The 27,065-nt window shown below is 53.5% G+C and overlaps 1 protein-coding gene across 4 annotated transcripts in view; it reads right to left on the reverse strand.

The window, feature by feature from the left end:
• Positions 1 to 27,065, reverse strand: part of LOC142907861 (uncharacterized) — a 96,774-nt gene that overhangs the window by 25,883 nt on the left and 43,826 nt on the right. For all 4 annotated transcript variants that reach the window (XM_076057732.1, XM_076057729.1, XM_076057731.1 and 1 more), the window contains exon 4: positions 13,729 to 13,860. In XM_076057732.1, coding sequence (XP_075913847.1) covers positions 13,729 to 13,860 — 132 coding nt within the window. The remainder of the gene's footprint in view (positions 1 to 13,728; positions 13,861 to 27,065) is intronic.

A 27,065-nucleotide genomic window follows, 5' to 3' on the forward strand; every position in this document is an offset into this window, starting at 1 on the left:
CTATGGGTCTCTGTGTATCTCTATGAGTCGCTGTGTATCTCTATGGGTCTCTGTGTATCTCTACGAGTCTCTGTGTGTCTCTACGGGTCTCTGTGTATCTCTATGGGTCTCTGTGTATCTCTATGAGTCTCTGTGTATCTCTATGGGTTTCTGTGTATCTCTATGAGTCTCTGCGTGTCTCTATGGGTCTCTGTGTATCTCTATGAGTCTCTGTGTGTCTCTATGGGTCTCTGTGTATCTCTATGGGTCTCTGTGTATCTCTACGAGTCTCTGTGTGTCTCTACGAGTCTCTGTGTATCTCTATGGGTCTCTGTGTATCTCTATGGGTCTCTGTGTATCTCTATGAGTCTATGTGTATCTCTATGAGTCGCTGTGTATCTCTATGGATTTCTGTGTATCTCTATGAGTCTCTGTGTGTCTCTATGGGTCTCTGTGTATCTCTATGAGTCTCTGTGTGTCTCTATGGGTCTCTGTGTATCTCTATGAGTATCTGTGTCTCTATGGGTCTCTGTGTGTCTCTATGAGTCTCTGTGTGTCTCTATGGGTATCTGTGTATCTCTATGGGTCTCTGTGTATCTCTATGAGTCTCTGTGTGTCTCTATGGGTCTCTGTGTATCTCTATGAGTGTCTGTGTATCCCTATGAGTCTCTATGTATCTCTACGAGTCTCTGTGTGTCTCTATGGGTCTCTGTGTATCTCTATAGTCTCTGTGTATGTCTATGAGTCTATGTGTGTCTCTATGAGTCTCTGTGTATCTCTATGGGTCTCTGTGTATCTCGATGGGTCTCTGTGTATCTCTATAGTCTCTGTGTATGTCTATGAGTCTATGTGTGTCTCTATGAGTCTCTGTGTGTCTCTATGAGTCTTTGTGTGTCTCTATGAGTCTCTGTGTGTCTCTATGAGTCTCTGTGTATCTCTATGAGTCTCTGTGTATCTCTATGGGTCTCTGTGTATCTCTATGAGACACTATGAGTCTCTATGAGTCTGTATAGTGTCACGTGGTGTGACGAGGTGGTGGTGTTGTGGTGTGACTGGTGGTGGTGTTGTGGTGTGACTGTGGTGGTGTTGTGGTGTGACTGTGGTGGTGGTGTGGTGTGACTGTGGTGGTGGTATTGTGGTGTGGTGGTGTTGTGGTGTGACTGTGGTGGTGTTGTGGTGTGACTGGTGGTAGTGGTGGTGGTGTTGTGGTGTGACTGGTGGCGGTGTTGTGGTGTGGTGGTGTTGTGGTGTGACTGTGGTGGTGTTGTGGTGTGACTGGTATGGTGGTGTTGTGGTGTGACTGTGGTGGTGTTGTGGTGTGGCTGATATGGTGGTGTTGTGTTGTGGTGTTGTGGTGTGACTGCTGGTGGTGTTGTGGTGTGACTGTTGTGTTGTGGTGTGATTGTGTTGTTGTGTTGTGAGTGGTGGTGTTGTGGTGTGACTGTGGTGTTGTGGTGTGACTGTGATGGTGTTGGGGTGTGATTGGTGGTGGTGTTGTGGTGTGACTGGTGGTGTTGTGGTGTGACTAGTGGTGGTCTTATGGTGTGACTGTGGTGTTGTGATGTGACTGTGGTGGTGTTGTGGTGTGACTGGTGGTGGTGTTGTGGTGTGACTGGTGGTGGTGTTGTGGTGTGACTGGTGGTGGTGTTGTGGTGTGACTGGTGGTGGTGTGGTGTGACTGTGGTGTTGTTGTGTGACTGTGGTGGTGTTGTGGTGTGACTGTGGTGGTGTTGTGGTGTGACTGTGGTGGTGTTGTGGTGTGACTGGTGGTGTCGTTGTGTGACTCCCTCACGATCACGAGGTGGTGTTGTGGGGTGGTGTTGCGGTGTGACCCTGGTGTTGTGGTGTGACTGGTGGTGGTGTTGTGGTGTAACTGGTGGTAGTGTTGTGGTGTGACTCCCTCACGATCACGAGGTGGTGTTGTGGTGTGACTGCGGTGGTGTTGTGGTGTGACTGCGGTGGTGTTGTGGTGTGACTGTGGTGTTGTGGTGTGACTGGTGGTGGTGTTGTGGTGTGACTGGTGGTGTTGTGGTGTGACTGTGGTGGTGTTGTGGTGTGACTGGTGGTGGTGTTGTGGTGTGACTCCCTCACGATCACGAGCTGGTGTTGTGGTGTGGTGGTGTTGTGGTGTGACCGTGGTGTTGTGGCGTGACTGGTGGTGGTGTTGTGGTGTGACTGTGGTGGTGTTGTGGTGTGACTTCGGTGGTGTTGTGGTGTTACTGTGGTGGTGTTGTGGTGTACTGGTGGTGGTGTTGTGGTGTGACTGTGGTGTGACTGGTGGTGTTGTGGTGTGACTGTGATGGTGGTGTTGTGGTGTGACTGGTGGTGTTGTGGTGTGACTGGTGGTGGTGTTGTGGTGTGACTGTGGTGGTGGTGTTGTGGTGTGACTGCGGTGGTGTTGTGGTGTGACTGTGGTGGTGTTGTGGTGTGACTGGTGGTGTTGTGGTTGAGACTCCCTCACGATCACGAGCTGGTGTTGTGGTGTGGTGGTGTTGTGGTGTGATCGTGGTGTTGTGGCGTGACTGGTGGTGGTGTTGTGGTGTAACTGTCGTGGTGTTGTGGTGTGACTGCGGTGGTGTTGTGGTGTTACTGTGGTGGTGTTGTGGTGTAATGGTGGTGGTGTTGTGGTGTGACTGTGGTGTTGTGGTGTGACTGGTGGTGTTGTGGTGTGACTGTGATGGTGGTGTTGTGGTGTGACTGGTGGTGTTGTGGTGTGACTGGTGGTGGTGTTGTGGTGTGACTGTGGTGGTGGTGTTGTGGTGTGACTGCGGTGGTGTTGGGGTGTGACTGTGGTGGTGTTGTGGTGTGACTGGTGGTGGTGTTGTGGTGTGACTCCCTCACGATCACGAGGTGGTGTGGTGGTGTGGTGGTGTTGTGGTGTGACTGTGGTGTTGTGGTGTGACTGGTGGTGGTGTTGTTGTGTGACTGTGGTGGTGTTGTGGTGTGACTGTGGTGGTGGTGTGGTGTGACTGTGGTGATGGTGTTGTGGTGTGGTGGTGTTGTGGTGTGACCGTGGTGTTGTGGCGTGACTGGTGGTGGTGTTGTGGTGTGACTGTGGTGGTGTTGTGGTGTGACTTCGGTGGTGTTGTGGTGTTACTGTGGTGGTGTTGTGGTGTACTGGTGGTGGTGTTGTGGTGTGACTGTGGTGTGACTGGTGGTGTTGTGGTGTGACTGTGATGGTGGTGTTGTGGTGTGACTGGTGGTGTTGTGGTGTGACTGGTGGTGGTGTTGTGGTGTGACTGTGGTGGTGGTGGTGTTGTGGTGTGACTGCGGTGGTGTTGTGGTGTGACTGTGGTGGTGTTGTGGTGTGACTGGTGGTGTTGTGGTTGAGACTCCCTCACGATCACGAGCTGGTGTTGTGGTGTGGTGGTGTTGTGGTGTGATCGTGGTGTTGTGGCGTGACTGGTGGTGGTGTTGTGGTGTAACTGTCGTGGTGTTGTGGTGTGACTGCGGTGGTGTTGTGGTGTTACTGTGGTGGTGTTGTGGTGTAATGGTGGTGGTGTTGTGGTGTGACTGTGGTGTTGTGGTGTGACTGGTGGTGTTGTGGTGTGACTGTGATGGTGGTGTTGTGGTGTGACTGGTGGTGTTGTGGTGTGACTGGTGGTGGTGTTGTGGTGTGACTGTGGTGGTGGTGTTGTGGTGTGACTGCGGTGGTGTTGGGGTGTGACTGTGGTGGTGTTGTGGTGTGACTGGTGGTGGTGTTGTGGTGTGACTCCCTCACGATCACGAGGTGGTGTGGTGGTGTGGTGGTGTTGTGGTGTGACTGTGGTGTTGTGGTGTGACTGGTGGTGGTGTTGTTGTGTGACTGTGGTGGTGTTGTGGTGTGACTGTGGTGGTGGTGTGGTGTGACTGTGGTGATGGTGTTGTGGTGTGGTGGTGTTGTGGTGTGACTGTGGTGGTGTTGTGGTGTGACTGGTGGTAGTGGTGGTGGTGTTGTGGTTTGACTGGTGGCGGTGTTGTGGTGTGGTGGTGTTGTGGTGTGACTGTGGTGGTGTTGTGGTGTGACTGGTATGGTAGTGTTGTGTTGTGGTTTTGTGGTGTGACTGTGTTGTTGTGTTGTGACTGGTGGTGTTGTGGTGTGACTGTGGTGTTGTGGTGTGACTGTGGTGGTGTTGTGGTGTGACTGGTGGTGTCATTGTGTGACTCCCTCACGATCACGAGGTGGTGTGGTGGTGTGGTGGTGTTGCGGTGTGACCCTGGTGTTGTGGTGTGAATGGTGGTGGTGTTGTGGTGTGACTCCCTCACGATCACGAGGTGGTGTTGTGGTGTGACTGTGGTGGTGTTGTGGTGTGACTGTGGTGTTGTGGTGTTGTGGTGTGACTGGTGGTGGTGGTGTTGTGGTGTGACTGGTGGTGTTGTGGTGTGACTGTGGTGGTGTTGTGGTATGACTGGTGCTGGTGTTGTGGTGTGACTCCTTCACGATCACAAGCTGGTGTTGTGGTGTGGTGGTGTTGTGGTGTGACCGTGGTGTTGTGGCGTGACTGGTGGTGGTGTTGTGGTGTGACTGTGGTGGTGTTGTGGTGTGACTCCGGTGGTGTTGTGGTGTTACTGTGGTGGTGTTGTGGTGTACTGGTGGTGGTGTTGTGGTGTGACTGTGGTGTTGTGGTGTGACTGGTGGTGTTGTGGTGTGACTGTGATGGTGGTGTTGTGGTGTGACTGGTGGTGTTGTGGTGTGACTGGTGGTGGTGTTGTGGTGTGACTGTGGTGGTAGTGTTGTGGTGTGACTGCGGTGGTGTTGGGGTGTGACTGTGGTGGTGTTGTGGTGTGACTGCGGTGGTGTTGTGGTGTTACTGTGGTGGTGTTGTGGTGTACTGGTGGTGGTGTTGTGGTGTGACTGTGGTGTTGTGGTGTGACTGGTGGTGTTGTGGTGTGACTGTGATGGTGGTGTTGTGGTGTGACTGGTGGTGTTGTGGTGTGACTGGTGGTGGTGTTGTGGTGTGACTGTGGTGGTGGTGTTGTGGTGTGACTGCGGTGGTGTTGGGGTGTGACTGTGGTGGTGTTGTGTTGTGACTGGTGGTGGTGTTGTGGTGTGACTCCCTCACGATCACGAGGTGGTGTGGTGGTATGGTGGTGTTGTGTTGTGGTGTTGTGGTGTGACTGGTGGTGGTGTTGTGGTGTGACTGTGGTGGTGTTGTGGTGTGACTGTGGTGGTGGTGTGGTGTGACTGTGGTGATGGTGTTGTGGTGTGGTGGTGTTGTGGTGTGACTGTGGTGGTGTTGTGGTGTGACTGGTGGTAGTGGTGGTGGTGTTGTGGTTTGACTGTTGGCGGTGTTGTGGTGTGGTGGTGTTGTGGTGTGACTGTGGTGGTGTTGTGGTGTGACTGGTATGGTAGTGTTGTGTTGTGGTTTTGTGGTGTGACTGTGTTGTTGTGTTGTGACTGGTGGTGTTGTGGTGTGACTGTGGTGTTGTGGTATAACTGTGGTGGTGTTGTGGTGTGACTGGTGGTGTTGTGGTGTGACTAGTGGTGGTCTTATGGTGTGACTGTGGTGTTGTGGTGTGAATGTGGTGGTGTTGTGGTGTGACTGTGGTGGTGTTGTGGTGTGACTGGTGGTGTCATTGTGTGACTCCCTCACGATCACGAGGTGGTGTTGTGGTGTGGTGGTGTTGCGGTGTGACCCTGGTGTTGTGGTGTGAATGGTGGTGGTGTTGTGGTGTGACTCCCTCACGATCACGAGGTGGTGTTGTGGTGTGACTGTGGTGGTGTTGTGGTGTGACTGTGGTGTTGTGGTGTTGTGGTGTGACTGGTGGTGGTGTTGTGGTGTGACTGGTGGTGTTGTGGTGTGACTGTGGTGGTGTTGTGGTATGACTGGTGGTGGTGTTGTGGTGTGACTCCTTCATGATCACGAGCTGGTGTTGTGGTGTGGTGGTGTTGTGGTGCGACCGTGGTGTTGTGGCGTGACTGGTGGTGGTGTTGTGGTGTGACTGTGGTGGTGTTGTGGTGTGACTCGCTCACGATCACGAGGTGGTGTTGTGGTGTGACTGTGCTGGTGTTGTGGTGTGACTGCGGTGGTGTTGTGGTGTTACTGTGGTGGTGTTGTGGTGTACTGGTGGTGGTGTTGTGGTGTGACTGTGGTGTTGTGGTGTGACTGGTGGTATTGTGGTGTGACTGTGGTGGTGGTGTTTTGGTGTGACTGGTGGTGTTGTGGTGTGACTGGTGGTGGTGTTGTGGTGTGACTGGTGGTGTTGTGGTGTGCCTGGTGGTGGTGTTGTGGTGTGACTGTGGTGGTGGTGTTGTGGTGTGACTGCGGTGGTGTTGGGGTGTGACTGTCGTGGTGTTGTGGTGTGACTGTGGTGGTGTTGTGTTGTGACTGGTGGTAGTGGTGGTGTTGTGGTGTGACTGTGGTGTTGTGGTGTGACTGGTGGTGGTGTTGTGGTGTGACTGGTGTTGGTGTTGTGGTGCGACTGTGGTGGTGTTGTGGTGTGACTGTGGTGGTGGTGTGGTGTGACTGTGGTGATGGTGTTGTGGTGTGGAGGTGTTGTCGTGTGACTGTGGTGGTGTTGTGGTGTCACTGGTATGGTGGTGTTGTGTTGTGGTGTTGTGGTGTTACTGTGGTGGTGTTGTGGTGTGACTGGTATGGTGGTGTTGTGTTGTGGTGTTGCGGTGTGACTGGTGGTGTTGTGGTGTGACTGGTCGTGGTGTTGGGGTGTGACTCGTCGTTGTGTTGGGGTGTGACTGGTGGTGGTGTTGTGGTGTGACTGTTGTGTTGTGGTGTGACTGGTGGTGTTGTGGTGTGACTGTGGTGTTGTGTTGTGACTGTGGTGGTGTTGTGGTGTGACTGGTGGTGGTGTTGTGGTGTGACTGGTGGTGTTGTGGTGTGACTGGTGGTGTTGTGGTGTGACTGGTGGTGGTCTTATGGTGTGACTGTGGTGTTGTGGTGTGACTGTGGTGGTGTTGTGCTGTGACTGTGGTGGTGTTTTGTTGTGACTGGTGGTGGTGTTGTGGTGTGACTGGTGGTGTTGTGGTGTGACTGGTGGTGTTTTGGTGTGACAGGTGGTGGTGGTGTGGTGTGACTGTGGTGTTGTGGTGTGACTGTGGTGTTGTGGTGTGACTGTGGTGGTGTTGTGGTGTGACTGTGGTGTGTTGTGGTGTGACTTTGGTGGTGTTGTGGTGTGACTGTGGTGGTGTTGTGGTGTGACTTGTGGTGGTGTTGTGGTGTGACTGGTGGTGTTGTGGTGTGACTCCCTCACGATCACGAGGTGGTGTTGTGGTGTGACTGTGGTGGTGTTGTGGTGTTACTGGTGTTGTGACTGTGGTGTTGTGGTGTGACTGGTGTTGTGGTGTGAATGTGGTGTTGTGGTGTGACTGGTGTTGTGGTGTGACTGGTGTTGTGGTGTAACAGTGGTGTTGTGGTGTGACTCCCTCACGATCACGAGGTGGTGGTGTTGTGGTGTGACTGGTTGTGGTGTGACTGTGGTGTTGTGGTGTGTTGGTGTTGTGGTGTGACTGGTGTTGTGGTGTGACTGGTGTTGTGGTGTGACTGTGGTGTTGTGGTGTCACTGGTGGTGGTGTTGTGGTGTGACTGTGGTGTTGTGGTGTGACTGGTGGTGGTGTTGTGGTGTGACTCCCTCACGAGCACGAGGTGGTGTTGTGGTGTGGTGGTGTTGTGGTGTGACTGTGGTGTTGTGGTGTGACTGGTGGTGGTGTTGTGGTGTGACTGTGGTGGTGGTGTGGTGTGACTGTGGTGGTGGTGTTGTGGTGTGGTGGTGTTGTGGTGTGACTGTGGTGGTGTTGTGGTGTGACTGGTGGTAGTGGTGGTGGTGTTGTGGTTTGACTGGTGGCGGTATTGTGGTGTGGTGGTGTTGTGGTGTGACTGTGGTGGTGTTGTGGTGTGACTGGTATGGTGGTGTTCTGTTGTGGTGTTGTGGTGTGACTGTGGTGGTGTTGTAGTGTGACTGGTGGTGGTGTTGTGGTGTGACTGGTAGTGGTGTTGTGGTGTGACTGGTGTTGTGGTGTGACTGTGGTGTTGTGGTGTGACTGGTGTTGTGGTGTGACTGGTGTTGTGGTGTAACAGTGGTGTTGTGGTGTGACTCCCTCACGATCACGAGGTGGTGGTGTTGTGGTGTGACTGGTTGTGGTGTGACTGTGGTGTTGTTGTGTGTTGGTGTTGTGGTGTGACTGGTGTTGTGGTGTGACTGGTACTGTGGTGTGACTGTGGTGTTGTGGTGTCACTGGTGGAGGTGTTGTGGTGTGACTGGTGTTGTGGTGTGACTGGTGCTGTGGTGTGACTGTGGTGTTGTGGTGTGACTGGTGGTGGTGTTGTGGTGTGACTCCCTCACGAGCACGAGGTGGTGTGGTGGTGTGGTGGTGTTGTGGTGTGACTGTGGTGTTGTGGTGTGACTGGTGGTGGTGTTGTGGTGTGACTGTGGTGGTGTTGTGGTGTGACTGTGGTGGTGGTGTGGTGTGACAGTGGTGGTGGTGTTGTGGTGTGGTGGTGTTGTGGTGTGACTGTGGTGGTGTTGTGGTGTGACTGGTGGTAGTGGTGGTGGTGTTGTGGTTTGACTGGTGGCGGTATTGTGGTGTGGTGGTGTTGTGGTGTGACTGTGGTGGTATTGTGGTGTGACTGGTATGGTGGTGTTCTGTTCTGGTGTTGTGGTGTAACTGTGGTGGTGTTGTGTTGTGACTGGTGTTGTGGTGTGACTCCCTCACAATCACGAGGTGGTGTTGTGGTGTGACTGGTGTTGTGGTGAGACTCCCTCACGATCACGAGGTGGTGTTGTGGTGTGACTGGTGTTGTGGTGTGACTCCCTCACGATCACGAGGTGGTGTTGTGGTGTGCCTGGTGTTGTGGTGAGTCTCCCTCACGATCGCGAGGTGGTGGTGTTGTGGTGTGACTGGTTGTGGTGTGACTGTGGTGTTGTGGTGTGTTGGTGTTGTGGTGTGACTGGTGTTGTGGTGTGACTGGTGTTGTGGTGTGACTGTGGTGTTGTGTTGTGACTGTGGTGGTGTTGTGGTGTGACTGGTGGTGGTGTTGTGGTGTGACTGGTGGTGTTGTGGTCTGACTGGTGGTGTTGTGGTGTGACTGGTGGTGGTCTTATGGTGTGACTGTGGTGTTGTGGTGTGACTGTGGTGGTGTTGTGCTGTGACTGTGGTGGTGTTTTGGTGTGACTGGTGGTGGTGTTGTGGTGTGACTGGTGGTGTTGTGGTGTGACTGGTGGTGTTGTGGTGTGACAGGTGGTGGTGGTGTGGTGTGACTGTGGTGTTGTGGTGTGACTGTGGCGTTGTGGTGTGACTGTGGTGGTGTTGTGGTGTGACTGTGGTGGTGTTGTGGTGTGACTTTGGTGGTGTTGTGGTGTGACTGTGGTGGTGTTGTGGTGTGACTGGTGGTGGTGTTGTGGTGTGACTGGTGGAGTTGTGGTGTGACTCCCTCACGATCACGAGGTGGTGTTGTGGTGTGACTGTGGTGGTGTTGTGGTGTGACTGGTGTTGTGGTGTGACTGTGGTGTTGTGGTGTGACTGGTGTTGTGGTGTGACTGGTGTTGTGGTGTGACTCCCTCACGATCACGAGGTGGTGGTGTTGTGGTGTGACTGGTTGTGGTGTGACTGTGGTGTTGTGGTGTGTTGGTGTTGTGGTGTGACTGGTGTTGTGGTGTGACTGGTGTTGTGGTGTGACTGTGGTGTTGTGATGTCACTGGTGGTGGTGTTGTGGTGTGACTGTGGTGGTGTTGTGGTGTGACTGTGGTGGTGTGGTGTGACTGTGGTGGTGGTGTTGTGGTGTGGTGGTGTTGTGGTGTGACTGTGGTGGTGTTGTGGTGTGACTGGTGGTAGTGGTGGTGGTGTTGTGGTTTGACTGGTGGCGGTATTGTGGTGTGGTGGTGTTGTGGTGTGACTGTGGTGGTATTGTGGTGTGACTGGTATGGTGGTGTTCTGTTGTGGTGTTGTGGTGTGACTGTGGTGGTGTTGTGGTGTGACTGGTGTTGTGGTGTGACTCCCTCACGATCACGAGGTGGTGTTGTGGTGTGACTGGTGTTGTGGTGAGACTCCCTCACGATCACGAGGTGTTGTTGTGGTGTGACTGGTGTTGTGTTGTGACTCCCTCACGATCACTAGGTGGTGTTGTGGTGTGCCTGGTGTTGTGGTGATACTCCCTCACGATCACGAGGTGGTGTTGTGGTGTGACTGGTTGTGGTGTGACTGTGGTGTGTTGGTGTTGTGGTGTGACTGGTGTTGTGGTGTGACTGTGGTGTTGTGGTGTCACTGGTGGTGTTGTGGTGTGACTGTGGTGTTGTGGTGTGACTGGTGGTGTTGTGGTGTGACTCCCTCACGAGCACGAGGTGGTGTTGTGGTGTGGTGGTGTTGTGGTGTGACTCTGGTGTTGTGGTGTGACTGGTGGTGGTGTTGTGGTGTGACTGTGGTGGTGTTGTGGTGTGACTGTGGTGTGGTGTAACTGTGGTGGTGGTGTTGTGGTGTGGTGGTGTTGTGGTGTGACTGTGGTGGTGTTGTGGTGTGACTGGTGGTAGTGGTGGTGTTGTGGTTTGACTGGTGGCGGTATTGTGGTGTGGTGGTGTTGTGGTGTTCTGTTGTCGTGTTGTGGTGTGACTGTGGTGGTGTTGTGGTGTGACTGGTGTTGTGGTGTGACTCCCTCACGATCACGAGGTGGTGTTGTGGTGTGACTGGTGTTGTGGTGAGACTCCCTCACGATCACGAGGTTGTGTTGTGGTGTGACTGGTGTTGTGGTGTGACTCCCTCACGATCACTAGGTGGTGTTGTGGTGTGCCTGGTGTTGTGGTGAGACTCCCTCACGATCACGAGGTGGTGTTGTGGTGTGACTGGTTGTGGTGTGACTGTGGTGTTGTGGTGTGTTGGTGTTGTGGTGTGACTGGTGTTGTGGTGCGACTGGTGTTGTGGTGTGACTGTGGTGTTGTGGTGTCACTGGTGGTGTTGTGGTGTGACTGTGGTGTTGTGGTGTGACTGGTGGTGTTGTGGTGTGACTCCCTCACGAGCACGAGGTGGTGTTGTGGTGTGCCTGTGGTGTTGTGGTGTGACTGGTGGTGGTGTTGTGGTGTGACTGTGGTGGTGTTGTGGTGTTGTGGTGTGACTGGTGGTGGTGTTGTGGTGTGACTGTGGTGGTGTTGTGGTGTAACTGGTATGGTGGTGTACTGTTGTGGTTTTGTGGTGTGACTGTGTTGTTGTGTGTTGGTGTTGTGGTGTGCCTGGTGTTGTGGTGTGCCTGATGTTGTGGTGTGACTGGTGTTGTGGTATGACTGTGGTGTTGTGGTGTGTTGGTGTTGTGGTGTGACTGGTGTTGTGTTGTGACTGGTGTTGTGGTGCGTTGGTGTTGTGGTGTGACTGGTGTTGTGGTGTGACTGGTGGTGTTGTGGTGTGAAGGGGTGTTGTGGTGTGCCTGGTGTTGTGGTGTGACTGGTGTTGTGGTGAGACTCCCTCACGATCACGAGGTGGTGTTGTGGTGTGACTGGTGTTGTGGTGTGACTGTGATGTTGTGGTGTGCCCGGTGTTGTGAAGTGACTGTGGCGGTGTTGTGGTGTGCCTGGTGTTGTGGTGAGACTGTGGTGTTGTGGTGAGACTCCCTCACGATCACGCGGTGGTGTTGTGGTGTGACTGTGGTTGTGTTGTGGTGTGACTAGTGTTGTGGAGTGTCTGGTGTTGTGGTGTGACTGGTGTTGTGGTGAGACTCCCTCACGATCAGGAGGTGGTGTTGTGGTGTGACTGTGGTGTTGTTGTTGTGGTGTGACTGGTGGTGGTGTTGTGGTGTGACTCCCTCACGATCACGAGCTGGTGTTGTGGTGTGGTGGTGTTGTGGTGTGACCGTGGTGTTGTGGTGTGACTGGTGTTGTGGTGCGTTGGTGTTGTGGTGTAACTGGTGTTGTGGTGTGACTGGTGGTGTTGTGGTGTGATCGGGTGTTGTGGTGTGCCTGGTGTTGTGGTGTGACTGGTGTTGTGGTGTGACTGGTGTTGTAGTGTGACTGTGGTGTTGTAGTGTGCCTGGTGTTGTGGTGTGACTGGTGTTATGGTGTGACTGGTGTTGTGGTGTGACTGGTGTTGTGGTGTGACTGTGATGTTGTGGTGTGACTCCCTCACGATCACGAGGTGGTGTTGTGGTGGTGTGACTGTGTTGGTGTTGTGGTGTGACTGGTGTTGTGGTGTGACTGGTTGTGGTGTGACTGTGTTGGTGTTGTAGTGTGACTGGTGTTGTTATTGGTGTTGTGGTGTTCCTGCTGTTGTGGTGTGACTGGTGTTGTGGTGTGACTGTGGTGTTGTGGTGTGTTGGTGTTGTGGTGTGACTGTTGTTGTGGTGCGTTGGTGTTGTGGTGTACCTGGTGGTGTGGTGTGACTGGTGGTGGTGTTGTGGTGTGATCGGGTGTTGTGGTGTGCCTGGTGTTGTGGTGTGACTGGTGTTGTAGTGTGACTGTGGTGTTGTGGTGTGCCTGGGGTTGTGGTGTGACTGGTGTTGTGGTGAGACTGGTGTTGTGGTGTGACTGTGGTGTTGTGGTGTGACTGGTGTTGTGGTGAGGCTCCCTCACGATCACGAGGGGGTGTTGTGGTGTGACTGTGGTAGTGATGTGGTGTGCCTGGTGTTGTGGTGAGACTCCCTCACGATCACGAGGTGGTGGTGTTGTGGTGTGACTGTGTTGGTGTTGTGGTGTGACTGGTGTTGTGGTGTGACTGGTTGTGGTGTAACTGCGTTGGTGTTGTGGTGTGACTGTGTTGGTGTTGTGGTGTGACTGGTGTTGTCGTGTGTTGGTGTTGTGGTGTGCCTGGTGTTGTGGTGTGCCTGATGTTGTGGTGTGACTGGTGTTGTGGTATGACTGTGGTGTTGTGGTGTGTTGGTGCTGTGGTGTGACTGGTGTTGTGGTGTGACTGGTGTTGTGGTGCGTTGGTGTTGTGGTGTGACTGGTGTTGTGGTGTGACTGGTGGTGGTGTTGTAGTGTGAAGGGGTGTTGTGGTGTGCCTGGTGTTGTGGTGTGACTGGTGTTGTGGTGAGACTCCCTCACGATCACGAGGTGGTGTTGTGGTGTGACTGGTGTTGTGGTGTGACTGTGATGTTGTGGTGTGCCCGGTGTTGTGAAGTGACTGTGGCGGTGTTGTGGTGTGCCTGCTGTTGTGGTGAGACTGTGGTGTTGTGGTGAGACTCCCTCACGATCACGAGGTGGTGTTGTGGTGTGACTGGTGTTGTGGTGTGACTCCCTCACGATCACGAGGTGGTGTTGTGGTGTGACTGTGGTTGTGTTGTGGTGTGACTGTGGTTGTGTTGTGGTGTGACTAGTGTTGTGGAGTGTCTGGTGTTGTGGTGTAACTGGTGTTGTGGTGAGACTCCCTCACGATCAGGAGGTGGTGTTGTGGTGTGACTGTGGTGGTGTTGTGGTGTGACTGGTGTTGTGGAGTGACTGTGGTGTTGTGGTGTGACTGGTGTTGTGGTGAGACTCCCTCACGATCACGAGGTGGTGTTGTGGTGTGACTGTGGTGTTGTGGTGTGACTGGTGTTGTGGTGTGACTCCCTCACGATCACGAGGTGGTGTTGTGGTGTGACTGTGGTTGTGTTGTGGTGTGACTAGTGTTGTGGAGTGTCTGGTGTTGTGGTGTAACTGGTGTTGTGGTGAGACTCCCTCACGATCAGGAGGTGGTGTTGTGGTGTGACTGTGGTGGTGTTGTGGTGTGACTGGTGTTGTGGAGTGACTGTGGTGTTGTGGTGTGACTGGTGTTGTGGTGAGCCTCCCTCACGATCACGAGGTGGTGTTGTGGTGTGACTGTGGTGTTGTGGTGTGACTGGTGTTGTGGTGAGACTCCCTCACGATCACGAGGTGCACTGTGCAGTAAGCGATGATGAGGAGGCCCCCGACGATGGCCCCGATGCTGATGAGCCTGGCCACGTGACCCAGACGACGAGCACCGTCTACGTCACCGCCTGCGTAGCTGTTACGGGACTGACACACACAGTGACACACACAGTGACACACACACAGTGACACACACAGTAACACACACACACAGTGTACACACACACACAGTGACACACACAGTGACACACACACAGTGACACACACAGTAACACACACACAGTGACACACACAGTCACACACACAGTGACACACACACACACAGTGACACACACAGTGACACACACACAGTGACACACACAGTCACACACACAGTGACACACACACACAGTGACACACACACACACACAGTGACACACACACACAGTGACACACACACACACAGTGTACACACACAGTGACACACACAGTGACACACACACAGTGACACACACACAGTGACACACACAGTGACACACACAGTGACACACACACACAGTGACAACAACAACAACCGCCATTCGCCACTAAGTGGCGGTGACGTCACCACGACGCTTGTGCCAGGCTATGTGCACCCTGAGGCCACGTGAAGTGTCGAACGCCCGCTGGCAGGAGGTCACGGGGCAGACCCAGGTGCCACGGGTCGACTGACTGAGATGACTGGCTGATGCACCACCTGTGCCCCTTACTGTGCCAACCTGCTGTGCTTTAGCCACCCGGCGCTCCGCTCGTTGTTGTGAGCGTCGCTCCTCCGCCCTCCGTTGTTGTTGGAGGGCGACTGCCTCCAACTGCCCAGTAGCGTCCTTCACGAGCCTCCTCCACAGAGGCCGATCTTGACACCGCTGGTACCGGTCATCGGCAAGTCCACTCAGCTCCACGTCCTCCTGTACCACATCACTCCATCTCTTCTCTAGCCCGTGCTGCGCCCGCTTAGCCCCCTCGATCCGGCCGAACAAAAGCTGTTTCGGCATGCGGTGGCTGGGCATGCGGGCTACATGACCCAGCCAACGCAGCCTTGCCTGCCGGAGGAGCTCACCGATGGGACCTTGCCCAGATCTTTCAAGGATTTGTGAGCTCCTCACACAATCCAGTCTGGTTAAACCCAGCATGTATCGTAGGCAGGCCAGCCTAAATGTTTCTAACCGGCGAAGATGTTCCATTAGGGGGGTCCACGTTTCGCAAGCGTAGAGAAGGGAGGGAATGACCGTGGCCGAGAAGACCTGAAGCTTAGTGCGGAGCGACAGACCAGGTAGCTTCCACACAGCGTTTCGCAACCGATGAAAAGATATTGCCGCTCGACTGATTCGGAGTGAGACCTCTGCTGTTAAACTGGAGCCGGTCATAAGCACACTGCCCAGGTATGGGAAACTCTCCACTCTCTCCACAACTGCCCCATCACCGATTGGGAGTTGTGGGTGTGCAGTGTCCGATGGTACAAAATACCCAGGCAGATGCTTAGTTTTGGTGGGGCTGATGCTAAGGCCCCATCTCTTAGTGGCACGCTCCAGTCTCAGCAGCAGCGTCTCCAACTCGTCCTCTGAATGAACAGCTATTACCAAATCATTGGCATACATAACGTGGTTGAGCAATAGGGAGCCATCCCTAGACCGCACCCGGGCATCGATCAGCCTCCCATTATATCTGTAGTATATGGGGGCTCTGGACGGGGCTGGTAACCCCTCCACCTTCAACATTATTATCATGAAACCACGAACAGTGACACACACACAGTGACACACACTCACCCAATCACTCACTCACTCACTCATTAACTCACCCACTCACTCACCCACCCACTCACCCACCCACTCACCCACACTCACCCACTCACTCACTCGCCCACTCACTCATTAACTCACCCACTCACTCACCCACGCACTCACTAATTAACTCACCCACTCACTCACTCACCCACCCACTCACCCACTCACTCACCCACTCACTCATTAACTCACCCACTCACTCACTCACTCACCCACCCACTCACCCACTCAATCACTCACCCACTCACTCACTCACTCACCCACTCACTCACCCACTCACTCACTCACCCACTCACTCACCTACTCACTCACTCACCCACTCACTCACCCACTCACTCACCTACTCACCCACCTACTCACTCACCTACTCACCCACCTACTCACTCACCTACTAACTCACCCACTCACCTACTCACTCACCTACTCACTCACCCATTCACTCACCCACTCACCCATTCATTCACTCATTCACCCACTCACTCACCCACCCACTTACACACACACACTCACCCACCCACCCACTCATTCACCCACTTACCCATTCACTCACCTACTCACTCACCTACTCACTCACCTACTCACCCACTCACTCACCCACTCATTCACCCACCCACTTACACACACACACACTCACCTACCCACCCACTCATTTACCCACCCACTTACACACACACACTTACCCACCAACCCATTCACTTACCCACTCACTCACACACTCAGTCATCCACCCACCCACTTACCCACTAACCCATTCACTTACCCACTCACTCACACACTCAGTCATCCACCCACCCACTTACCCACCCACCCATTCACTTACCCACTCACTCACACACGCAGTCATCCACCCACCCACTTACCCACCAACCCATTCACTTACCCACTCACTCACACACTCAGTCATCCACCCACCCACTTACCCACTAACCCATTCACTTACCCACTCACTCACACACTCAGTCATCCACCTACCCACTTACCCACTCGATCACCCACTCATCCGCCCTCTGACCCAACCACTCACTCACTCGGGAGAGACAAAGACGGCCGCGAGGGCAGACGTCTGGCTGTGTGTCTGTGTGTGTGTTTGTGTGTGTGTGTCTGTGTGTGTGTGTCTGTGTGTCTCTGTGTGTGTGTGTCTGTGTCTGTGTGTCTGTGTGTGTGTGTCTGTGTGTATGTGTGTCTGTGTGTCTGTGTGTGTGTGTCTGTGTGTCTGTGTGTGTGTCTGTGTGTCTGTGTGTGTGTGTCTGTGTGTCTGTGTGTGTGTCTGTATGTCTGTGTGTGTCTGTGTGTGTGTCTGTGTGTGTCTGTGTGTGTGTCTGTGAGTCTGTGTGTCTGTGTGTCTGTGTGTGTGTGTGTGTCTGTGTGTCTGTGTGTGTGTTTGTGTGTGTGTCTGTGTGTGTGTGTGTCTGTGTGTGTGTGTGTCTGTGTGTGTGTGTGTCTGTGTGTCTGTGTGTGTGTGTGTCTGTGTATGTGTGTGTGTGTATGTGTGTCTGTCTGTGTGTCTGTGTGTGTGTCTGTGTGTGTGTCTGTGTGTCTGTGTCTGTGTGTGTATGTGTGTCTGTGTGTCTGTGTGTGTGTGTGTCTGTATATCTGTGTGTGTGTGTGTGTCTGTGTGTGTGTATGTGTGTGTGTGTGTCTGTGTCTGTGTGTGTGTATGTGTGTGTGTATGTGTGTCTGTCTGTGTGTCTGTGTGTGTGTCTGTGTGTGTGTGTCTGTGTGTCTGTGTCTGTGTGTGTATGTGTGTCTGTGTGTGTGTGTCTGTGTGTGTGACTGTGTGTCTGTGTGTGTGTGTCTGTGTGTGTGTCTGTCTGTGTGTATGTGTGTCTGTGTGTGTATGTGTGTCTGTGTGTGTCTGTGTGTCTGTGTGTGTGTTTGTGTGTGTGTGTCTGTGTGTGTGTCTGTGTGTCTGTGTGTGTGTGTCTGTGTGTGTGTCTGTGTGTCTGTGTGTGTGTCTGTCTGTGTGTGTGTGTCTGTGTGTGTATGTGTGTCTGTGTGTGTGTCTGTGTGTGTGTCTGTGTGTGTCTGTCTGTCTGTGTGTGTGTGTCTGTGTGTGTATGTGTGTCTGTGTGTCTGTGTGTGTCTGTGTGTATGTGTGTGTCTGTGTGTGTCTGTGTGTGTCTGTGTGTATGTGTGTGTCTGTGTGTGTCTGTGTGTCTGTGTGTGTGTCTGTGTGTGTGTGTCTGTGTGTCTGTGTGTGTGTGTCTGTGTGTGTGTGTCTGTGTGTGTGTGTCTGTGTGTCTGTGTGTGTGTGTGTGTAGGTGTGTGTGTGTAGGTGTGTGTGTAGGTGTGTGTGTGTGAGTCTGGGTGTGTGTCTGTGTGTGTAGGTGTGTGTGTGTAGGTGTGTGTGTAGGTGTGCGTGTGAGTCTGGGTGTGTGTCTGTGTGTGTAGGTGTGTGTGTGTGTAGGTGTGTGTGTGTATGTGTGTGTGTAGGTGTGTGTGTGAGAGTCTGTGTGTGTGTGTGTAGGTGTGTGTGTAGGTGTGTGTGTGTAGGGGTGTGTGTGTAGGTGTGTGTGTGTGTAGGTGTGTGTGTGTGTGTGTGTGAGAGTCTGTGTGTGTGTGTGTAGGTGTGTGTGTAGGTGTATGTGTGTGTAGGTGTGTGTAGGTGTGTGTGTGTGTCTGTGTGTCTGTGTGTGTGTAGGTGTGTATGTAGGTGTGTTTAAGTGTGTGTAGGTGTGTGTGTAGGTGTGTGTGTGTGTGTAGGTGTGTGTGTGTATAGGTGGTCCGGCAAAACAACCCCCTACCTCCTCGCGGTGCCGGACGGGCAACTCTGTCGTGGACAGTGCTGTGGGGGGAGTTCCAATTTTGATTGGCTCCTCCCCTCATGGCATATGTGTCCACCACAGGGGCTAAACGGGGGCTCTGGACGGGTGCGAGGGGCTGGTAACCCCTCCACCTTCAATTAATTACCACAAAACCACGAATTAAAGTGAAATATGTAACAACTAAGCTTGTGCCGGAGGCCCCGGGGGGCCAGGCGTCTATGACGTCTCCTGGCCAAACCCCAATTGGCGGAGCCAGGAGATTGAATACCTACCCTCGGGGCTACTCCAGAAACAACGAAAAGCCACTACGGGTGGCCACGTGGAATGTTCGAACGCTCACTGCAGAGGAGAGGCTGCCACTCCTCTGTCGGGAGCTGGACCGGTACCGCCTGGATCTATGCGGCATTCAGGAGGTCCGGTGGACCGGCTCTGGCTCCTGCCACCATGAGGGGTGGACAGTCCTCTACTCGGGGCAGCAGACTGCCAAACAACAGGGTGTGGGTCTTCTTTTGAACAAAAGAATGAAGGGGGCGTGGGAGCGTGGCGGTGAGGTGTGGGAAGCTGTAAGCCCCAGGCTACTTTGGGCTCGCCTTCCCATCAACCGGAGGCGAGGAATGGTGGTCGTGGTTACTTATGCCCCCACCGAAGATGAACATCCGTGGAGGGATGCAGGCAAAGCCGATGAGTCAGATGCCTTCTATGACCTCCTTTCACAGGTGCTGGCTAAAGTGGCCCCTCGGGATAGAGTCATCATGTTGGGTGACTTCAATGCCCGAGTTGGTCATGATACTGGCACCTGGTCTGGAGTGATTGGAGGGCATGGGCCAGATCAGCTCAATAACAACGGTAGGAGGCTGCTAGATTTTTGTGCAGCCCATGGGCTTGTAATTACCAACACGCTGTTCCGGCATCGGCGCATCCACACAACATCATGGATGCATGCCGGGTCCAAGCAAGAACATCTGCTGGACTACATAGTGACGGACCAGCGAATGCGAGCCCATGTCCTTGACACCAGGACCTACCGTGGAGCTGATCTGCCCTCTGACCATCGACTAGTCATCTGTAAGATGCGCCTGCCATTCTTCCACTCCGGTGGTGGGTGTACACCCAGGACCCCATTCCAACCTAAAGTGGCCTGGTCTCAGTTATCTGATGAAAGTTGCAAGCGAGAATTTCATCATCGCTTGCGGCTGGGATTGGCATCGTCCCCGACTCCTCCTGATGTCGAGGGTAAATGGGCGAGGTTTAGGACTGTGACTCATGCAGCTGCAATGGCTGCTTTGGGTATGCGGTCCAGACCTCCCCAGACACCCTGGATGACAGAGGAGTTGTTCAGGATGGTTGAGAAAAAGCGACAGGCCCACTGTCATCGGCTACAGAATCCCACGTCAGAGAATGAGGAGGCTTACCACAGCCTTCGCTCGGAGGTTCGGAGAGCCGTGAGGCGCTGCAAGGATGGGTGGTGGTCGCGGGTTGCTGAGGAGATGGAGTCTGCCTCAGTGGCCCGTGATCACAAATCGCTATTTAACTCCATCAAAAAAGTAACCTGCAGCGCCACACCTATTACCATCATTAGGGGAAAAAACGGTGATCCAATTTCCGACCCCCAGGAACAGGTTCGCAGATTTGCTGAGCATTTCTGTGAGGTCCTGGGGGAGGGAAAATCCCACAGCCAGGAAAACATCGTGGCACAAAGTGAGGATGACCCTGCTGAGGCTGCGGTGCCTCAAATATTGGATGAAGTCACCCCCTGTGAGTGGCTGGCTGAGGTGCCATCTGCTGAGGAAGTATTGAAGGCGATACGGAGTCTGAGACCAGGAAAGGCAGCGGGCAGAGATGATCTCCCAAGCGAAATGCTGAGGGAGGGTGGCGTTTGTGCACAGACTGCCCTATATGACATCATAACAACAGTCTGGACCACTGGACGGGTTCCGCAGGATTGGAAGGATGCCCTGGTGGTCCCCCTTTTTAAGAAGGGGGACCGCACAGACTGTAACAACTACAGGGGCATCTCACTCCTCAGTGTGCCGGGAAAGGTCCTGGCAAGGATTATTCAGCATCGCCTTGCCAGGCACGCTGAGGAGAGGCTTGCGGAGCCCCAATGCGGTTTCAGGAAAGGGCGGTCCTGCACAGATGCCATATTTTCTGTCCGTCTGCTACAGCAGAGGTGTAGGGAATTCCAACAAGACCTACATCTCTGCTTTATTGACCTGGTCAAGGCCTATGATACCATCAGTAGGCCTGGGCTCTGGGTCGTTCTTCGTGCTTTTGGAGTACCTGACCCTCTGCTCACGATCATTAAGGACCTTCATGATGGTGAGCGGGCCCGGGTAAAACTACGTGGCCGGGAGTCAGAGCCATTCCCTGTACACCTTGGGGTGCGACAGGGATGTCCTCTGGCTCCCACATTATTTAACATCTATTTTGACCACGTAGTTCGTGAAGCCTTCAATAGCTGTACCGGGGGAATCTCCATATGGTACAGATATAATGGGAGGCTAATCGATGCCCGGGTGCGGTCAAGGGATGGCTCCCTATTGCTCAACCACGTTATGTATGCTGATGACTTGGTAATAGCTGCTCAGTCAGAGGAGGAGTTGGAGACGCTGCTGCTGAGACTGGAGCGTGCCACTAAGAGGTGGGGCCTTACCATCAGCCCCACCAAAACTAAGCACCTGCCTGGGTATTTTGTACCATCGGACACTCCACCCCCACAACTCCCAATCGGTGATGGGGCAGTTGTGGAGAGAGTGGAGAGTTTCCCATACCTGGGCAGTGTGCTTATGACTGGCTCCAGTTTAACAGCAGAGGTCTCACTCCGAATCAGTCGAGCGGCAATATCTTTTCATCGGTTGCGTAACGCTGTGTGGAAGCTACCTGGTCTGTCGCTCCGCACTAAGCTTCAGGTCTTCTCGGCCACGGTCATTCCCTCCCTTCTCTACGCTTGCGAAACGTGGACCCCCCTAATGGAACATCTTCGCCGGTTAGAAACATTTAGGCTGACCTGCCTACGATCCATCCTGGGTTTAACCAGACTGGATTGTGTGAGGAGCTCACAAATCCTTGAAAGATCTGGGCAGGGTCCCATCGGTGAGCTCCTCCGGCAGGCAAGGCTGCGATGGCTGGGTCATGTAGCCCGCATGCCCAGCCACCGCATGCCGAAACAGCTTTTGTTTGGCCGGATTGCGGGGGCTAAGCGGGCGCGGCACGGGCTAGAGAAGAGATGGAGTGATGTGGTACAGGAGGACGTGGAGCTGAGTGGACTTGCCGATGACTGGTACCAGCGGTGTCAAGATCGGCCTCTGTGGAGGAGGCTCGTGAAGGATGCTACTGGGCAGTTGGAGGCAGTCGCCCTCCAACAACAACGGAGGGCGGAGGAGCGACGCTCACAACAGCGAGCGGAGCGCCGGGTGGCTAAAGCACAGCAGGTTGGCACAGTAGGGGGCACAGGTGGTGCATCAGCCAGTCATCTCAGTCAGTCGACCCGTGGCACCTGGGTCTGCCCCGTGACCTCCTGCCAGCGGGCGTTCGACACTTCACGTGGCCTCAGGGTGCACATAGCCTGGCACAAGCGTCGTGGTGACGTCACCGCCACTTAGTGGCGAATGGCGGTTGTTGTTGTGTATAGGTGTGTGTGTAGGGGTGTGTGTAGAATGTGTGTGTGTGTAGGTGTGTGTAGGTGTGTGTGTAGGTGTGTGTAGGTGTGTGTGTGTGTGTGTAGGTGTGTGTGTGTAGGTGTGGTGTGTGTAGGTGTGTGTGTAGATGTGTGTGTGTGTATAGGTGTGTGTGTAGGTGTGTGTGTAGATGTGTGTGTGTGTGTGTAGGTGTGTGTGTGTGTAGGTGTGTGTGTGTAGGTGTGTGTGTGTGCGTGCTCACACAGGATGGGAAAGGAAGTTTAATGAGAGAGAGAGAGAAGGATTAAAACGTCTCTATTGATCCTGTCCATGTCGTTAAAGATTCATCTGTGTGTGTGTGTGTCTGTGTGTGTGTGTCTGTGTGTGTGTCTGTGTGTGTGTCAGTGTGTGTGTCTGTGTGTGTGTGTCTGTGTGTGTATGTGTCTGTGTGTGTGTCTGTGTGTGTCTGTGTCTGTGTGTGTGTCTGTGTGTGTCTGTGTCTGTGTGTGTGTCAGTGTGTGTGTCTGTGTGTGTGTGTCTGTGTGTGTGTATGTGTCAGTGTGTGTGTCTGTGTGTGTGTGTCTGTGTGTGTGTGTGTCTGTGTGTGTGTCTGTGTGTATGTCTGTGTGTGTGTCTGTGTGTGTGTCTGTGTGTGTGTCTGTGTGTGTGTCTGTGTGTGTGTATGTGTGTGTCTGTGTGTGTGTCTCTGTGTGTGTGTGAGTCTGGGTGTGTAGGTGTGTAGGTGTGTGTAGGTGTGTGTAGGTGTATGTAGGTGTGTGTGTGTAGGTGTGTGTGTGTAGGTGGGTGTGTGTGTAGGTGTGTGTGTGTAGGTGTGTATAGGTGTGTGTGTGTGTAGGTGTGTGTAGGTGTGTGTGTGTGTCTGTGTGTGTAGGTGTGTCTGTGTGTGTGTGTGAGTCTGGGTGTGTATCTGTGTGTGTAGGTGTGTCTGTGTGTGTGTTGGTGTGTTTGTGTAGGTGTGTGTGTGTGAGTCTGTGTGTGTCTGTGTGTGTGTAGATGTGTCTGTGTGTAGGTGTGTAGGTGTGTGTGTGTGCGTGCTCACACAGGATGGGAAAGGAAGTTTAATGAGAGAGAGAGAGAAGGATTAAAACGTCTCTATTGATCCTGTCCATGTCGTTAAAGATTCATCTGTGTGTGTGTCTGTGTGTGTGTGTCTGTGTGTGTGTGTCTGTGTGTGTGTGTCTGTGTGTGTGTGTGTCTGTGTGTGTGTGTCTGTGTGTGTGTGTCTGTGTGTGTGTGTCTGTGTGTGTGTGTCTGTGTGTGTCTGTGTGTGTGTCTGTGTCTGTGTGTGTGTGTGTGTCTGTGTGTGTGTCTGTGTGTGTTTCTGTGTGTGTGTGTCTGTGTGTGTGTGTCAGTGTGTGTGTGTCTGTGTGTGTATGTATGTGTCTGTGTGTGTATGTGTCTCTATGCGAGTGTGTGTGTGGGTGAATCTGTGTGTGTTTCTGTGTGTGTGTCTGTGTGTGTATGTATGTGTCTGTGTGTGTATGTGTCTCTATGCGAGTGTGTGTGTGGGTGAATCTGTGTGTGTGTGTCTGTGTGTGTGTCTGTGTGTGTGTCTGTGTGTGTGTGTCTGTGTGTGTGTTTGTGTGTGTGTGTAGGTGTGTGTGTCTGTGTATGTGTATGTGTCTGTGTGTGTGTGTGTCTGTGTGTGTATGTATGTATGTGTCTGTGTGTGTATGTGTCTCTATGCGAGTGTGTGTGTGGGTGAATCTGTGTGTGTGTGTCTGTGTGTGTGTGTGAGTCTGTGTGTGTGAGTCTGTGTGTGTGAGTGTATGTGTGTGAGTGTGTGTCTGTCTGTGTGTGTATGTGTCTTTGTGTGTTTCTGTCTCTATGCGAGTGTGTTTGTTGGTGTGTCTGTGTGTGTGTGTCTGTGTGTGTGGCAAAACAACCCCCTACCTCCTCGCGGTGCCGGACGGGCAACTCTGTCGTGGACAGTGCTGTGGGGGGAGATCCAATTCCGATTGGCTCCTCCCCTCATGGCATCTGTGTCCACCACAGGGGCTAAACGGGGGCACTGGACGGGTGCGAGGGGCTGGTAACCCCTCCACCTACAAAATTTTACCAATAAACCACGTCTCAAATATCTAACTAATAAGCTTGTGCCGGAGGCCCCGGGGGGACAGGCGTCTATGACGTCTCCTGGCCAAACCCCAATTGGCGGAGCCAGGAGATTGAATCTCTACCCTCGGGGCTCCTCCAGAAACAACGAAAAGCCACTACGGGTGGCCACGTGGAATGTTCGGACGCTCACTGCGGAGGAGAGGCTGCCACTCCTCTGCCGGGAGCTGGACCGGTACCGCCTGGATCTCTGTGGCATTCAGGAGGTCCGGTGGACCGGTTCTGGCTCCTGCCACCATGAGGGGTGGACAGTCCTCTACTCGGGGCAGCAGACTGCCAAACAACAGGCTGTGGCTCTTCTTTTGAACATAAGAATGAAGGGGGCGTGGGAGCGTGGCAGTGAGGTGTGGGAAGCTGTAAGCCCCAGGCTACTTTGGGCTCGCCTTCCCATCAACCGGAGGTGAGGAATGGTGGTCGTGGTTACTTATGCCCCCACCGAAGATGAACATCCGTGGAGGGATGCAGGCAAAGCCGATGAGTCAGATGCCTTCTATGACCTCCTGTCACAGGTGCTGGCTAAAGTGGCCCCTCGGGATAGAGTCATCATGTTGGTTGACTTCAATGCCCGAGTTGGTCATGATGCTGGCACCTGGTCTGGAGTGATTGGAGGGCATGGGCCAGATCAGCTCAATAACAACGGTAGGAGGCTGCTAGATTTTTGTGCAGCCCATGGGCTCTTAATTACCAACACGCTGTTCCGGCATCGGCACATCCACACAACATCATGGATGCATGCCGGGTCCAAAAAAGAACATCTGCTGGACTACATAGTGACGGACCAGCGGATGCGAGCCCATGTCCTTGACACCAGGACCTACCGTGGAGCTGATCTGCCCTCTGACCATCGACTAGTCATCTGTAAGATGCGCCTGCCATTCTTCCGCTCCGGTGGTGGGTGTACACCCAGGACCCCATTTCAACCTAAAGTGGCCTGGTCTCAGTTATCTGATGAAAGTTGCAAGCGAGAATTTCATCATCGCCTGCAGCTGGGGTTGGCATCGTCCCCCACTCCTGATGTCGAGGGTAAATGGGCGAGGTTTAGGACTGTGTCTCATGCAGCTGCAATGGCTGCTTTGGGTACGTGGTCCAGACCTCCCCTATAGACCCTGGCTGACAGAGGAGGTGTTCAGGATGGTTGAGTAAAAGCGACAGGCCCACTGTAATCGTCTACAGCATCCCATGTCAAAGATTGAGGAGGCTTACCGCAGCCTTCGCTCGGAGGTTCGGAGAGCCGTGAGGCGCTGCAAGGATGGGTGGTGGTCGCGGGTTGCTGAGGAGATGGAGTCTGCCTCAGTGGCCCACGATCACAAATCTCTATGTAACTCCATCAAAAAGTAACCTGCAGCGCCACACCTATTACCATCATTAGGGGAAAAAATGGTGATCCAATCTCTGACCCCCAGGAACAGGTTTACAGATTTGCTGAGCATTTCTGTGAGGTCCTGGGGAAGGGGAAATCCCTTAGCATGGAAAACATCATGGGACAAAATGGGGATGACCCTGCTGAGGCTGCGATGCCTCAAATATTGGAGGAGGAAGTCACCCCCTGTGAGTGGCTGGCTGAGGTGCCATCTATTGAGGAAGTACTGAAGGCGATCCAGAGTCTGAGACCATGAAAGGCAGCGGGCAGAGATGATCTCCCAAGCGAAATGCTGAGGGAGGGTGGCGTTTGTGCACAGACTGCCCTATATGACATCATAACAACGGTCTGGACCACTGGACGGGTTCCGCAGGATTGGAAGGATGCCCTTGTGGTCCCCTTCTTTAAGAAGGGGGACCGCACAGACTGTTACAACTACAGGGGCATCTCACTCCTCAGTGTGCTGGGAAAGGTCCTGGCAAGGATTATTCAACATTGCCTTGCCAGCACGCTGAGAAGAGGCTTGCGGAGCCCCAATGCGGTTTCAGGAAAGGGCGGTCCTGCACAGATGCCATATTTTCTGTCCGTCTGCTACAGCAGAGGTGTAGGGAATTCCAACAAGACCTACATCTCTGCTTTATTGACCTGGTCAAGGCCTATGATACCATCAGTAGGCCTGGGCTCTGGGTTGTTTTTCGTGCTTTTGGAGTACCTGACCCTCTGCTCACGATCATTAAGGACCTTCATGATGGTGAGCGGGCCCGGGTAAAACTATGTGGCCCGGAATCAGAGCCGTTCCCTGTACACCGTGGGGTGCGACAGGGATGTCCTCTGGCTCCCACATTATTTAACATCTATTTTGACCACGTGGTTCGTGAAGCCTTCAATAGCTGTACCGGGGGAATCTCCATCTGGTGCAGATACAATGGGAGGCTGATCGATGCCCGGGTGCGGTCAAGGGATGGCTCCCTATTGCTCAACCACGTTATGTATGTTGATTATTTGGTAATTGCAGCTCACTTAGAGGAGGAGTTGGAGACGCTGCTGCTGAGACTGGAGCATGCCACTAAGAGGTGGGGGCCTTACCATCAGCCCCACCAAAACTAAGCACCTGCCTGGGTATTTTGTACCATCGGACACTCCACCCCAACAGCTCCCAATCGGTGATGGGGCAGTTGTGGAGAGAGTGGAGAGTTTCCCATACCTGGGCAGTGTACTCATGACCGGCTCCGGTTTAACAGCAGAGGTCTCACTCAGAATCAGTCGAGCGGCAATATCTTTTCATCGGTTGCGTAACGCTGTGTCGAAGCTACCTGGTCTGTCGCTCCGCACGAAGCTTCAGGTCTTCTCGGCCACGGTCATTCCCTCCCTTCTCTACGCTTGCGAAACGTGAACCCCCCTAATGGAACATTTTCGACAGTTAGAAACATTTAGGCTAACCTGCCTACGATCCATCCTGGATTTAACCAGACTGGATTGTGTGAGGAGCTCACAAATCCTTGAAAGATCTGGGCAAAGTCCCATCGGTGAGCTCCTCCGGCAGGCAAGGCCGCGTTGGCTGGGTCATGTAGCCCGCATGCCCAGCCACCGGATGCCGAAACAGCTTTTGTTCGGCTGGATCGAGGGGGCTAAACGGGCGCGGCACGAGCTAGAGAAGAGATGGAGTGACGTG

The sequence above is a fragment of the Petromyzon marinus genome, chromosome 84, assembly GCF_048934315.1.
Source record: "Petromyzon marinus isolate PM22_M1 ecotype Great Lakes invasive population chromosome 84, UKy_Petmar_22M1.pri1.0, whole genome shotgun sequence".
NCBI lineage: Eukaryota > Metazoa > Chordata > Hyperoartia > Petromyzontiformes > Petromyzontidae > Petromyzon > Petromyzon marinus.